This window comes from Jaculus jaculus, unplaced genomic scaffold, assembly GCF_020740685.1.
Source record: "Jaculus jaculus isolate mJacJac1 unplaced genomic scaffold, mJacJac1.mat.Y.cur mat_scaffold_46_1_974171_arrow_ctg1, whole genome shotgun sequence".
Lineage (NCBI taxonomy): Eukaryota > Metazoa > Chordata > Mammalia > Rodentia > Dipodidae > Jaculus > Jaculus jaculus.
In genome coordinates, this window is record NW_025423499.1 from 91,210 (window position 1) to 106,264 (window position 15,055).

A 15,055-nucleotide genomic window follows, 5' to 3' on the forward strand; every position below is an offset into this window, starting at 1 on the left:
TTTCATTGGCAGGAAAGTTTTCTTTTAATCTCAGGTCTGAAAAGCATTAATGGTCTGACTGAGTATGCACTCTGAAATTACATGCTCTGTCTTGGGATATTATTTCAAAGCCCCCAAAGCAGCTTTAATTTAAAACCTACTTCTGATACAAAATAGGATGTATCAACTTTTTAGAAAATATGATTTTCAAGCGGGAGAGGGAGAATAAAAGAACCAGCAAGCCGAAGCCTCTTGCCACTGCAACTGCATGTGGCACTGTGGGCATCTGTTTTACTTGGGCACTGTAAAGCTTTGCAGGGAAGCACCCTTAATAGTGGATCCATGACTCCCGCCCCTAAAGACTCATTCTTTAGATCCAAATCCATGTACTCTCAAACCCTGAACGCAATAATGCACTCACAGTCTTGTTTCCAGCACTGTCTAGAATGACTTTTTTATTAGCATGGTTATACCAAGAACACTTTTTTTTTTTTTTAAAGAAAACATCAAACAGGGTCTCATTTTGCAGCCCAACCTGGCCTACACTGTGTAGTGTAGCTTGGCTCTGAACTACTGGGGGACCTCCTGTACATACCTTTCTTGGAGTACAATTACAGATGTGAACCAGTACATTGCCCTAATGATGATTTCTAAGTTATTTCAAAAATGATCTCATTCAGGGCTGGAGAGATGGCTTAGCAGTTAAGGCATTTGCCTGCGAAGCCTAAAGGACCCAGGTTTGATTCTCCAGGTCCCACGTTAAGCCAGATGCCCATGGTGGGGCATGAGTCTGGAGTTTGTTTGCAATGCTAGAGGCCCTAGTGCACCCATTCTTGCTCAGTCTCTATCTCTCTCATTCTGTCTCTAATAAATAAATAAATATTAAAAAATGTTCTCATTTAGCTGGGTGTGGTGGCGCATGCCTTTAATCCCAGCACTCGGGAGGCAGAGGTAGGAGGATTGCCATGAGTTTGAGGCCACCCTGAGAATCCATAATGAATTCCAGGTCAGCCTGGGCTAGAGTGAGACCCTACTTTGAAAAACCAAAAAAAGAAAAAAAAAATGTTCTCATTTAAAAGAGTCAGGCATCTTTTGTCATCATATTCAATAGAGAAAACCCTGGACAAAAACTTGGACAAGCTGCCGGAGTCATACCCTGTCTCGGCCTTGCCTGCTGCCTTCCTACTCCATTAATGTAAACAGTTCACATTCCCTGTTGGTTGTCCTACTGTGAATCTATTTCATGCTTAGGCCTTAATGTGCAGGCTTGAAATCTTAGGTTACCTTCATCAGCTTTTGGCTCCAACTCCCTTTTTTTTTCCTGAGAGCATCTTGATTCTCTCCAGTCCTTTCATGCTTATTACTCACTTCTCCCTCATTCTTGGATTGTGTTTCCCTCTGTTTTTCTGCCCTGTGCTTAATGGAAAACATCACAGCTTCCTCTTACCATCTTTGCCTGCCTAGAGCCCAGTCCTTTCCTCTGCTGTCCTTCTTTCTCTATTCGTCTAAATGAAAGAAAATGTGCCACAACATATGAATACTACTACTTTTTAAAACTTTCTTTTCTTTTTTTTTTAAATTGAGTATTTTTATATTAAAAACAAAACATATTCCACTTCACAAGTTGGAAAAAACAATCTTACAGCAGTACAATTGCCACAAAATAGTACTTTCAATGGGGAAGAGGTATGGGTCCATTTTGCTGTGTCTCACCCATATCTCAAAGTTTCGCTTACGTAATTCTGCTTCTGAGATGGACATCAGAACAGCCTTGAGTCAGGAGTGTGCTCTTCCCCACACTGGCCCTTGTCCATGGCTCTAAGAGTTCTCTCTGACTATCCAGCCACATACCGTGAGGCCAGTTCCTTTCTGGGGACTGGGTTGATAAACGATACCCAATACAGACAGGTTAAGTCTTAAAGGAGTCTAAAAAAGAACTCCAGGCCTCTGCTCAGCTGTACTGCCTCTGATGGAGGACGAGTCCTAAGCCTAACCTCCTCACCATGCAACACTGGTTAAGAGACCCATGATGCCCTAGGCAACATTGACCCAGATAGATGCCACAACCTCTGGTCTCAGAGCATCACCCTTAAGCTAGGTGACGACCTTCAGTTAGCTTTAATTTCCTCCTGAGTTTACCAATGGCTTTTTGTTGTTGCTGATAACCTTAACTCCTTCTCCTGAATTCCTCCTGCTATACTACAACTTCAAGCAACTTTAAAAGGGGGTGGAGTTTGGGGCTTATTTATTAGTTTGGATTCACTTCTGCTTCTGTTTCTTTTTTTCTCTTTTCTTCTCTTTCATTTTGAGACAGCATCTCACTATGTAGCTCAGGCTGGCCTGGAACTTACAGCAATCTTCCAGCCTTGACCTTGAGCACCGGTAGTACAAACAGCCACCACGGCCAACTGAGTTTTTGCTTTTTAAGATGATTCCACATGTTATTACTGGAACAATGTTGAATTCCTGTTGCTGCCTCACAGAAGCTTCCAAAACAAACAGATTTAGAGATTTTTTTTTTCTGATACTAGGAATTGAACCCAGGGCCTCCTGTATGCCAAGCACACACACTGCCACTGAGCTACACTGCCAGCCCTGTATAGACATTTTTCTGACTGTGAACAAAGTTCAGGGTTAACTAGCAACAAGCCTGAAAATTTGGTTACGTATGTAGGTACAAAGTTGGTTCATCAGATCCCTGTTCTGGCCCTCAACCCAATGCATTTCAACCAAGGCGTCATCCACTTCCTTCTTGACATTGATCAAACACTTGAACAGGTACTGTCCAGCCATTCCTTGCAGGTGCTTCCCCTTCTCAGCCACTGAGTGGCTGAACTGCTCAGAAGCTTCTCCATCCTGGGCTCCATTGCTAGAACCTTTACAATTTTCCATGCTGTCCACCCCTCCTGTTTCCTCATTCCTTTCATCCTCCATAGCTTCCGGGGTTTCTTCTTGGGACAGTAATTCCTGGCTTGGGCACTGGCTGCCTACAGTGACAGATTCGCCTTCAAGCACAGTAGGCCCACACAAGGTGCTCTCCTGGGGACTCTGGGCCACACCTTGGCTACCACTCAACTCTTTGGGAGTGGCCTTTTTCTCCTCCAAGGCTTGGATGACATCCTCAGGAGCTCGAGGAACCTCCCTCAGTTGTCTTACTTGCTCTCTTTTCATTCGCCTTAGATGAATCCAAGAATTTTCGATGGCTGTCAGGAAAAGACTAACTTCCTCTTTTCCACAGGGAACTCGTTTATGTTGGACCTTCAGATCAGTGAGAATTTTTTCTATCCATGTTGTCACAACTACTATGCCTTCCAGTGTTTCGGAACCTAAAGCCGATGCTTTGAGGGATAATTCCTTCATCACAGATTCCAACACTACAAATGTAATGGGTTTCCTTGGCTTCTCTAGTTTTCTGCGTTTACTTGGAGGTGATGGAACTGTGATATCATCATAAAAACTCCAAGCTAAGGCCCATCTCATGGTCCGACCTTGACAGAATTCAGTGAAGGTGACTTTAGGAACCCCTTATATGCGAAGCTCTTCTTTCAGTGGAGCCAGACTGCATTTTTTTCCCAGCATACAGCTGTAACACCTTAATCTTTTTTTAAGTTGTAAACTGTCATGGATAATTCTTTTCACAAACTCTAGTTCACCTCCTTCTGCCATTATTCCTGTGATGCCTCCTGTATTTACAGAACTAAGTGGAGGTCTTCGAGGATTCTGAGAATTTATCCCCTTAGCTTCCAACTGGTTGGCAAAAAATGGAGGGTTGCACATGCAAAAGTCATAGACTATCTCAGATTCTTCCTTAAGAGCATCCATCAGGAGTATCTTCTGTGGCACCTTAACCACTTACTCTTCCATTCAGATTGATCTGAACATGCTGCTTAAAATCTGGATATTTCAATGCCAGATATGCAAAATGAGGAGGTTTGTCTTTGTACCTATTTCTTGCATGCATTGATTTACTCAGAGCTATCTCTAAGGCCCACGTTCCCATTTGATAGCGTGTTTGAAACTTTAAACCACGCATTGCACGAAGCTCCTAGAAACGCAGGTGTTACGCTGCCAGCGCGCCGCCATCTTGTGAAACCAAGATGCCTAGTGATTGGAGGAGTCAATCTCTCTTTCTTTTCTTTTTAAGAAAGTGATTCCTATGTAAACTTAGGTGGGTTTGAACTTCACCATATAGCCAGTGCTGGGCTTGGACACCTGCTTTTCCTGACTCCATCTTACAGTGCTTGGATTTGTTCCAGTTTGCCACCAACCTGCTGTGATTACTTGTTTTTTAATAGAATGAAATTTAAAACATCAAAGTAGAAAGATCAGTGGCAGCAAGCTCTTATGGATGAAACATCTGGGTTCATATTGGTAGTTTTCTACACCCACACTCTTATTCTGTTTCTGTTTAACAGACAGTCTGAAGAAGTCTGATGTCACTCTGTGTACGCATGCCTTTCAAGCCTCCATACTACAAAGAGCCAGAGCTTCCACAGTGTTATCTTCTTGTGGCAGGTAAAGAAACACAGTGAAAAGAGTAAATGATATGTTCAAAGTCACAAAGTTAGTGATTATAAAAGCCAAAACTGAAGTCAGGACTCCAAATCCCTGGTTCAATACTTTCCCCTTTCCTTCATTATTCCAAACAGGTGAGGTATTTTTTGTTTTTGTGTTTTGAGGTAGAGTTTCATTCTAGCCCAGGAAGACCTGGAATTCACTATGTAGTCTCAGGTTGGACTCAAACTCAGTCCTGGGATTGAAGGTGTGTACCACAACACCCAGCTTTAAGCTTCCAGACAGTTTTGACTGTACATAACTTTGTGGGGGTGGGAGGCCATCTAATAAAGATGAATTGATATTTTTATTTCCTCACCTGTCATAGAGAAGCAGTTATATCACACTAAGGCATACAAGACATTTCAACACAGTACTTGGTTGTTTTTCATGTCTGAAATCACCATTGTATACCTAATACGAGGGATAATGTTAACTTGTCACTGTCCACTTGAAAAATTTGTTTAGAGACAGCTCCATGGAAACCCAAAAATGCTACCAGGTGATGGTTAGTTTAGAGGAAGAATGATGTCATAAGCAGGTAGTAGCCAATAGGAAGGTCAGCTTCCCAACAGAAACACAGGATTGGATAGAGAAACTGGCAGGAGAGTTAATAGCAGCCCTAAGTGGCTGAGACCTTGGCAGGGGAAAGCCTGCAAGACAGACTTGATAATCCTTCTTAAAGCTGTCTCCTATCTTAGAGGTTCTGACGAGTGTTCGTGGGAAAAGTTGTCTATATCTTACACAGGACATTTCACATTCCTGTAGATCATCACTGTTAGTGTATGTTAAAAGTATAGTTGCAATCCTTGGGCAGGAAGGAAAGAGACTCTAGGTTGAGGTAACAATGTTATTCTGAAACCATTATACTTGACCTGATTGAAGCAGTGACAGCAGCCTTGAAGACAAAAGAGGGATTAATGAGCACTTCTCCTTACTGGTTTGAAGAGGACAGTGAAGTTCATTGTGAGCGTCTTCCATGATTATGTGGTCCAAGTCTTGACTCTTTTAGTATCCTCCACTTCTCACCTCCTTGGGCTGTCATGGGCCCATGTAGATTCACATCTCTCCTCTGTTAGCCCTTAACCAAGATAATTGTGTTTGCATAGGCCTTGAATTTGCATTTCTATACTCATAAATGTCATTTTCTATGAACTTCCAGAAACAGTATTTTTTAATCTACTGCCCAAATTTATTTTCAGCAATGAATTCTGAGCATCACAACCAATAACAGACTTCTAGAAGATCAGCTGATGGCAATGTTTCCTTTATCACACTGTGTATGTGATTTTTCTACCTATCCTTCGTTATATGTGCAATAAGTTCTTTTTCTCATCTTCTTCCTCTTTTTCTTCCTCACCTTCCTGCTCTATGTTTTCTTTATCTTGCTGAGACTTTCATAGTAGCTTCTCACTCTATAGCTCTTGATGACATTGAACTGTCTTTGTAGCCATAGCTGGCTTTGAGCTCATGGGCAGTCTTCCTGCCTCAGCTTCCCAAATGCTAGCTTCCTAGCTATGATCTACTGACCACAGTTGCTCTCTGTATTCTCACATAGTGAACTTTATGTGGCAGTTGTAGCTTCCTCCTCTTGCTGCTGTCCCTGTGGAATTTGTACCTCTAGCATTTCTGTCAGGCTAATGTGTGCGGTAAGGGAAAATGGAGAAGAAAAGTAAGTAGACAGGGGAGTTAGAATAAAATAAGACATTATAGTTGTTGCACTGGGAATATGGGTTCAGGAAAGTCAGATCCACATACATGTTTTGGTTTCTTTGAGAAAGTAGTCAATAAACCATTAAATATATAAATACTTTTAATTAGATAATCTAAATTGGCTATGTATATCCTTTCCTTAAGAACAAAATATAAATGTGGCTTTTCCTTTTGTTTTATGGAATAACTCTTTTGTGTTCAACCAACAGTGTATTTGTGGACTGTATATTGCTTTTTAAACTTTATTTATTTATTTGTTTTTTTGTTTATTTATTTGAGAAAGAGAAAGATACAGAAATAGGCAGGTAGAGAAAGTGAGAATGGGTGCACCAGGGCCTCCAGCACTTCAAACAATCTCCAGATGCATGCTCCCCCTTGTGCATCTGGCTTACATGGGCCCTGGGGAGTTGATCCAGGATCTTTTGGCTTGCAGGCAAGCACCTTAACCCCTAAGCCATCTCTCCACCCTGTACATTACTTTTTATGATTCATACTTATAAACTTACGTACTTACAAATATTTCATTTTTAAGTTGCCTCCCAGTGACACTTTGAATGTAAAATAGCCCAGAGCCTCATCCTCCTTCTCAGTGTCTGGTTGTGGCAAATGAGGAGGAGGAGCCTTGAGTCACTGGGGTGGACCTTGAGGTTAAGTAGCCAAGCACCAAGCTCAGTATTTAGATTACTTCTACCCAGATATGTGACAGCTCATTTTCTTGCTGATTTCTACTTCCTGCTTCTGGCAAGATGTGATGCCAACCTTCTATGATAAACCCTCCCTTGGAGACTGTAAGATGAAGTGAACCCTTTCCTCCATTAAGCTGGTTCTGGTCAGGTGCTTTGTCCCAACAATAAGAAAGGAATTTCAGCTCTCCACAAAGCACTAATAATAGTAACCATGTCTAGATTTCTGTTCTAAAAAATCAAAAGTCAAGCTGGTCAACTGGACAATTAAACAGTAATTTGAGGTGTAAAGATTGAACCAGGGTCATGTATACCTATAACCCCAAGTCAAGCAAAATATTTTACATAAAAATATTACTTAATTGCATAGAAGTGGACTATATGTGTGTCCTATTGCACACAAAATCTTGACTGCCTTCATCTTTAATATGTTGAAATTCTTTCATGCCATAACCTATCTACGAAGGCTACTGTCTTAGTCACTGTAACTTGCATTGACAATGTACCAGAGGAACAAATCAAGGAAAGAAAAGCTTATTTTATCTCCCATGTAGAGGTTTCTGAATATTCACTGGTACCATCCCTTCACACTAAGATGAAACAGAATCATCAGGAATATAGATTGTATGACCTGACTTCAGAGAGACATGGGCCTGCTCTGTACTTCATTCTGCCAGTGTGTTTTGGTCTCCGTATATTTTAAATTTGTTGATCTTTTAAAAAATATTTATTTGGATAGAAAGACAGAGAATGGGCATGCCAGGACCTCCAGCAACTTCAAACTAACTCCAGACACAGGTGCCTCCTTGTGCATTTGGCATATGTGGGGGCTGGGAAACCAAACCTGAGTCCTTAGACTTCACAGACAAGTGCCTTAGCCACTAAGCCATATCTTTGGCCCACTTAACTTTTTTCTTAAAATAAGTAATTTCTTCAAAATTTACATATCAAATATAAACACATGAAAGTGAATCATGGTTTCACTAGCTAGATATAATCAGCATCTTTTAGATTTAGATTTTTTCCCCAATCTATGTTTATATTCATTTTATAAACTAAGAATAAAAATATTGTCAACATGATATCCTGTTTCCATACCTAGTATTTGTTTTCTGTTTTGTGTGTGTTGTAAACATGCATGTACATATTTGTGCATGTAGTGCCCATGCCTGCAGATGCCAGGGGAGAAGGTCCAATGTCCTCCTCTGCTGCTCTTCTCTATTATTCCCATGTCAGAGTCTATTATTGAGCTGGCAGCTTGCTGTTTTTAGGTTATGCTGGCTATCCAGGTAGCCTCTGCATTCCTCCTGCCTTGGCTTGCCCCAGCACTAGTCCTATGGTTTTGAATGGTCATACTGTGGCCTTTTATGTGAATGCTGGAGATGTAACTCAGATCCTCATGTTTTCAAGACAAGTACGTTACTGCTGAACTATCTCTTTTGCCCTCACTTTTCTTTCTCATAGCTAGCATGTATATATCACTGCTGAGACTCAAACCAGATTCTTCTGTATGATAAGAAAACAGCTCTACCATTAATCTACGTGCTTACCTCAAAGACAGAACGTAACAACTTTTAATAATTCACATGGCTGTGCCTTTAATACTGTTTCTTAATTTCCTTAATAGTTTAGAAGTGAATCGCTCTGTACAAAAACTTCTTATTAAAAAAGTTTTTGCTTGTGTTTCTGAGTGTATGGTGTGTACATGTGTATTCCTCTAATGATTGCCCATATGCTCCTGAGGAAGGGTCACTTGCTGACAGTGGTCTTAGTTGAACTCAGTGCCCTGCACCATCACTGTTCTGCCTGCTCTTGCTGTTTTTTTATTTTTTATTTTTATTTTTTTCAAGCTAGGCCCTCACTCTAGAACTGGCTGACCTGGAATTCACGATGGATTCTCAGGGTGGCCTCTAACTCACGGCAATCTTCCTACCTCTGCCTCCTGAGTGCTGGGATTCAAGATGTGTGCTGCAAAGCCCGGCTGCTTTGTCTTGTTTTGAGCCAGCGTCTCCTTTTACTGATTCTTGGGCTCTGATGTGCCTAGCTTTTGGGTCCCCTGCCTGACTGGGGTTGCAGGTGCTTGTGGCCATGCTTAGTGGTGCATGTGAGATCTTGAGACTTGAGCTTGGGCAGTGTCAGACTCCCTGAAGCCCATAACTGCTTGTATACACTTAACTCCTGAGCCACATCGCCAGCCAGAAATTATATTTTTCAGACTTTAAATTTCTTTTTACTTACTCATTTATTTAAGAGTAAAAGAGAGAGGTAGAGAGAGAGAGAGAGGCAGATAGAGAGTGAGAGAATGGGTGTGCTAGGACATTTAGCCACTGCAAACGAACTCCAGACGCATCTGCCCCCTTCTGCATCCGGCTTATATGGGTCCTAAGAATAGAAACAGGGTCCTTAGGCTTTGCAGGCAAATGCCTTAAATGCTAAGCCATATCACCAGCCTTTTTTTAGGCTTTGATAAATATACATATAATGTTCTCTAAAATTATTTGTTAAAAAACATATTTCTACTAAAACTGTCTGACAGTTTCTGTCTCAGGGACTTTCTATGAAAGCAGGCTTCATTACAACATACAACATGTTAGTTTGAGGTGTTTGTCAAGTTGAACAGTTAAGAAAAATCAAAATTCTACATTTCTTTAATATTGGATCTTCTCATCTATTATTCACTGCATCATGTTTATGTGGGTCTTGTTTGTAAATGTCCAATGAGCTACGTTTGTTGGGATGTCATCTGTTTTGTTTGAAATGTTTACATACCACATTCAATATATAAAATTACATTAATAGGACAAAATGAATAAATAATTTGTATTTAATACTTAAAATTGTATTTTCTCATTGCTGCCAGTATTTGGCCCTCTTATGTTCTTGGAAGATAATTCCTCCACCTGCTTTTCTCTCTAACTCTTGTCTCCTTCTTGACACTAGGGTGGCATTGATCCTCCTGCCCAAGCCTCTGGAGTTCTGGGGCTACAGGCAGTTATACAACATCTATCTTTTCTTTTTCTTTAGCATATAAGTTTAAATATTTATATGGTCCATAGTGTTGGGAACAAGTGCCCAGAGAAGAAGTCTTGTCTGAGGACCGCCTTGGTTTTAATGTGCTGACTGGGAGGAGGTGGGGACAAGGCAAAGTGCCACAGCTCCTGCCACTTGTGCAGAGCTGGGTGCTGGCTCCTTCCCACTAAGAGCGACAATACAAAGATGTCACTCTTCCCACACTTAATCAATGATGTACTTGAAGTCTTAGCTTCAGCAATAAGATAAGAGAAAGAAAAGGCCTTCAAATAGGGCAAGATGAATAGTATCCTCATTTTCTGATGGCATATATGAGTATACACATCAGAGGTCTTAGGCTGGGCCCTGAACAGGTTCTGCACAAGGCCAGGTGTATTGGAATTTTCTACACCAGCATTATCCCCAAGGTCCTAGTTGCATAAGGCCTGAGGCCCCTCATCCCTGGCTGTGCAGGTCAGAAACACTGCAAACTGACCCCATCACTGGACCTGGTGTCCTGCTTTGGACTAACTGTAAAACAGATGAACTTTTGGGTGACATTGTTCATTAGCCCTGGAAAGGTGAGGAAGTTCATGCAGAGCTCCTACCCATGACTTCCTGTTGTCTTATGAAACTGTTGCCCCTTCCTTATGCAATTTCTATTTGATACCTGCTTTCCATCCAAGTGGGTGCTGTCCCCAATGCCTGTGCATGTGATATGAGCCAGGCCAGCATTAGCTTTTGTCATTATTTTAAGTTCTTATAATTTTATTAATTTTTAACTTGATGTATGAACATATGGCATGTTGCTCATAGTCTGATTGAGGTTATACTCTATAAAAACCTTTTCTGTTAACAACATCCATGAAGGTAAACAATGTACCATGATCATAATCCCCTACCACCACCCTCTCCTTAACCCCTCCCAAATACCATTGAGTCCCTTGTTTCCACCTTGTCTCCTGTTTTGATGCCATTATTTTCCCCTCCTCTTATGCAGGCATTATGTAGGTAGCATCAGTCAATGTGAGGCCATCAATATCAAGGCTACTTTGTGCCTGGAAGACACTATTGTATCCACGCCTCCCTTCTTTTGAGTCTTCGATTATTTTGTCAGATCTTCACAATGGTCCCTGAGTCTTGAAAGATGTGATTGATACACATGTCTTAGTGATGAACACTCCACTGTCACTTCTCAACACTTTGGCGAGTTGAGTCAACCCAGTGGTCATCACCAACTGAAAAGAGAGACTTCTCTAACCTTAGTCCACTGAGTTTGGTGTGACTGTGACAGTCCAGAACCCTAACTCATGGTTTAAACCCCAGTCAAGCACCAGGCCTTATCACTTTCAAAGACACCCCAGTTTATGTATCCCGTTGGCACAATGCCAAGGCATCCGAGTTCCTGTATCACTAGGCTGGATTAGATTTTTTGATGCAACTAATTGCATGTTCCTGCTGTAAATAACCCTAATTAGCTTACTGGTTCACTAAGCTAGACCTGGGTGGAATCATTTCTTTGCTCTATCTGGGCTGAATAGATGTTTGCTCATGTCTCCCTGGGAAAACATTAACTCATCAGATGCCCGTTGTTGTAGAATTGTCAATTAAAGATAAGAGGTTGATAATAAGCTGAAGATTTAATGATATATATTTGTAGCAAGGTGTGTGGTGCATACCTTTAATACCAGCACTCAGGAGGCAGAAGTAAAGGGATTGTCATAAGTTTGTGATCACCCTGAGACTACACACTGAATTCCAGGTTAGCCTGGGCTACAAGAAAATGCTACCTCGAACCCCTGCCCCCAAAAATTTGTGAGCAGAGAGAAAGGGAAAGACAATGAGAACAGTCTTCAGCGTCTCTTGCCTATGTAATTGAACTCTAGGTGCATATACCACTTTGTGTATCTGGCTTTACATGTGTACTGGGGAATTGAACCCAGGCTTTCATGCTTTGTAAACAAGTACTTCAACTTCTCAACCATAGCCCGACCCCTAACTTCCTCTTTTATTGATGAGAAAATTTGTCTTAAAAATTAACAAACTTGGGCTGGAGAGATGGCTTAGTGTTTGCTTGCAAAGCCAGAGGACCTTGGTTCCCTAGACCCATGTGCAAGATGCACAAGGGGGTGGGCACATGCATCTGGAATTCCTTTGCAGTGGGTGGAGACCCTGGCGCACCCATTGTCTCATGTTCTCTCCCTCTTTCTCTGTCAAATAAAATAAAATATTTTAAAAGATGAGCACAGTTAACCAGGTGCGGTGGAGCATACCTTTAGTCTCAGCACTTGGGAAGCAGAGGTATGAGGATTGCCTTGAGCTTGAGACCAACCTGAGATTAAATAATCAATTCTAAGTTAGTCTGATTAGGGAGACCATACCTTCAAAGAAAATAATAATATCAACAGCAACAACAACAAATTTTCCATATCAAAAGTATCCTGTCCAGTGGGGAGTCAAACAAGGACCCGAGGGGAAGTTAACCTGGATGAGAGACAAGAGACACAAAGAAGGATACCATGTTTATGTTATGATCAAGGTCTTCAGATTTTTATTTTTTACACATGGTTATACAGGGCAAGAAAGCGGGGAGTTAAGCTGGGTGACATGATTTAGGGCCGAGGGATTGCTAGGGAACATAGAGGAGATGAAACCAAGTGTTTGTCTAACTTTGCCTCAATGGCTTAACAGCCTGACCTCAATGGAAAACAGCCTGACCTTAACTGGCCGTTTGCAAAAGATAAGATTCAGCAAACAGTCTGCTGACCAACATTCCTAATTGCAAGCTGGATGGACCAGCTTTCTAATAAATGAGTCAACCTAAGAAGAGGCCCAGGCAAAATGGAGAGGCTTTTGCTCTATGGCTCCTGACACAAAAGAGTAGATAGTCTAATTAGTGTCAGAAATTGATTTTCCTCAAAACCAAAAAGTAGGCACAAGAAAGTAATTAAAATGTGTTAAGACTTCCGGTTAAGATGGCTTTGTAGGTACCACGCCAAAGCAGCCTGGGGGGAAAAAAGACCAAAAAACCTCAGCAAAATACACACTTTTATTAAAAAGTGAGGTGTATAGGAAACTGAAGTGGCAGCGGAGAAGTAGGAGAGATCCAGAGCATCCAGAGCTCACACTGGCCAGCAAAAGTGGCCCCAGCAGCTCCGCCAACCGCCACAGTGGTGGGGCGCACCAGAAAGCCGCCAGATTCGGCTCCAGCCGCAGGAAAAGCCAGGTGCGGGAGCTTCCACTCACACCGTGCTCTCTGCAACTCAGGAAATGTGAAGGGAGAGCGGCAGTGAGCAGCGGAGGAGCAGACCGCGAGGTAGAAGCACACGTGGAGCAGCTAGAGAACCAGAGCAGCTGCAGCTCCCTCCCCTCTCCCACCACCTGAGCCCAGCTCCAGCAAACAGAGCAGCGTCCCGGGACTCGGTCACGCCAACTTGAGCCGACAGTGGGACCCAAGCAGGAGCAGATTGGCATCAACATCGGCAGCTCCGGAACAGGTACCAGTGGCCCCAGCAGCAGCAGAACCAGGAGCGTCAGCAGCGGCAGACCCAGGAACGGCAACAACAGCAGACCCAGAAGCAGCAGCAGTTACAGCAGCGGGGGTTCTGATCTGCAGGGCCACAGTTGCCAGGCTTGGTTTGCCCCGCAGGAAAAGCCAGTGCCCAGCTCCAGAAATCAGAACAGCAGCCTGACAACCTAGGCAGCAACTTGACTGAGACCAAAATCATCCAAGATAACTGGGTTTGCATCAGGGAAGCGTCTCACTTGGTCACAAGCTGACTGGGATCCCTCAACAGACCAGAAATCTTAACCTCTGTGTTGACAGAGGATCTGGTTGTTATAATAACTACTCTGGCTTACATACTTGGGGCTGTTTTTGACTGAATGGATACAGTGTTTAGTTATCTTTTAGAATCTACCGGTGTTTTATTCCCCTCAGCCTATTTGAATACTCCCATAGCAGAGAAACTCAACCCCTAGGAGCACCTTTGTAGATACTCTCAGAGTCTTAAGAGCCACATCTAACACCTTAAGCTTCTACCCTGAAAATATATAACATCAAATCAATTGATACAGCTAAGAATACCCAGCTAGCTAGAAAATCCAAGCATTAACTTAATCCAAGATGCAAAAATATATACATTATAACACAAGAAACACTAAAAAGCAATACGATATAAATCCACCTAAAAGTATTAATGCATCAGAAATGACCTCCAGTGAGAACAAGTTAGAGGATATGCCTGAGAAAGATTTCAAAAGAATGATTGTAAATATGTTCAAAGAAGTCAGAGAACAAATCAAAGGAGTCAAAGAGGAATTTAAAGAGGAAATCAAAGGAATCAAAGAAGATGCAGGACACCAATTTCTTGAAATAAAGAAGGCAATAGAAGACATAAATAAGGAAATAGAAATAATAAAGAAAAACCAGTCAGAATTACTAGAAATGAAGAACACAGTTAATGAAATAAAAAACTCTGTAGAAAATCTCACCAGTAGAATGGATGAAGGAGAGGACAGAATATCTAAGCTAGAAGACAAGGTGGCAGGTCTAATACAGGCCAACAAAGAGAAAGACAAACTTATAAAAAAGTATAATTGGGAATTTCAAGATATTCGGGACACTATGAAAAGATCAAATATTAGAATTCAGGGAATAGTAGAAGGAGAAGAATTACTCAAAAGGCATCGTAGGTGTCTTCAACAAACTCATAGAAGAAAATTTCCCCAAATTGGGAAAGAGGTGCCAATACAGATACAGGAAGCCTTTAGTACCCCAGCCAGACAAAACCTGGAAAGAACCTCTCCTCGCCACATTATAATCAAACTTGCAAACACACACACCAAAGAAAAAATATTTAAAGCAGTTAGAGAGAAAAATCAAGTTACCTACAAAAGTAAACCCATCAGGATTACAGCGGATTATTCAACACAAACATTAAAAGCATGAAGGGCTTGGGGTGATACATTCCAAGTTCTGAAAGATAACAACTGTCAACCAAGGTTACTTTATCCTGCAAAGTTATCCATTCAATAGACGGAGAAATAAGGACATTCCATGACAAAAGCAGGTTAAAGGAGTATTTGAAGACAAAACCAGCTCTACAGAAAATACT

The 15,055-nt window shown here is 41.7% G+C and overlaps 1 protein-coding gene and 1 pseudogene across 1 annotated transcript in view; one reads left to right on the top strand and one right to left on the bottom strand.

The window, feature by feature from the left end:
* Positions 1-2,547: 2,547 nt before the first annotated feature.
* Positions 2,548-4,062, bottom strand: LOC123457418 (annotated as a pseudogene).
* A 368-nt stretch (positions 4,063-4,430) lies between these two features.
* The window catches only part of LOC123457419 (vomeronasal type-2 receptor 116-like), a 71,178-nt gene continuing 60,553 nt past the window's right edge, over positions 4,431-15,055 (top strand). Inside the window, exons 1-2 of the mRNA XM_045141337.1 lie at positions 4,431-4,494; positions 8,201-8,343. Coding sequence (XP_044997272.1) covers positions 4,431-4,494; positions 8,201-8,343 — 207 coding nt within the window. The remainder of the gene's footprint in view (positions 4,495-8,200; positions 8,344-15,055) is intronic.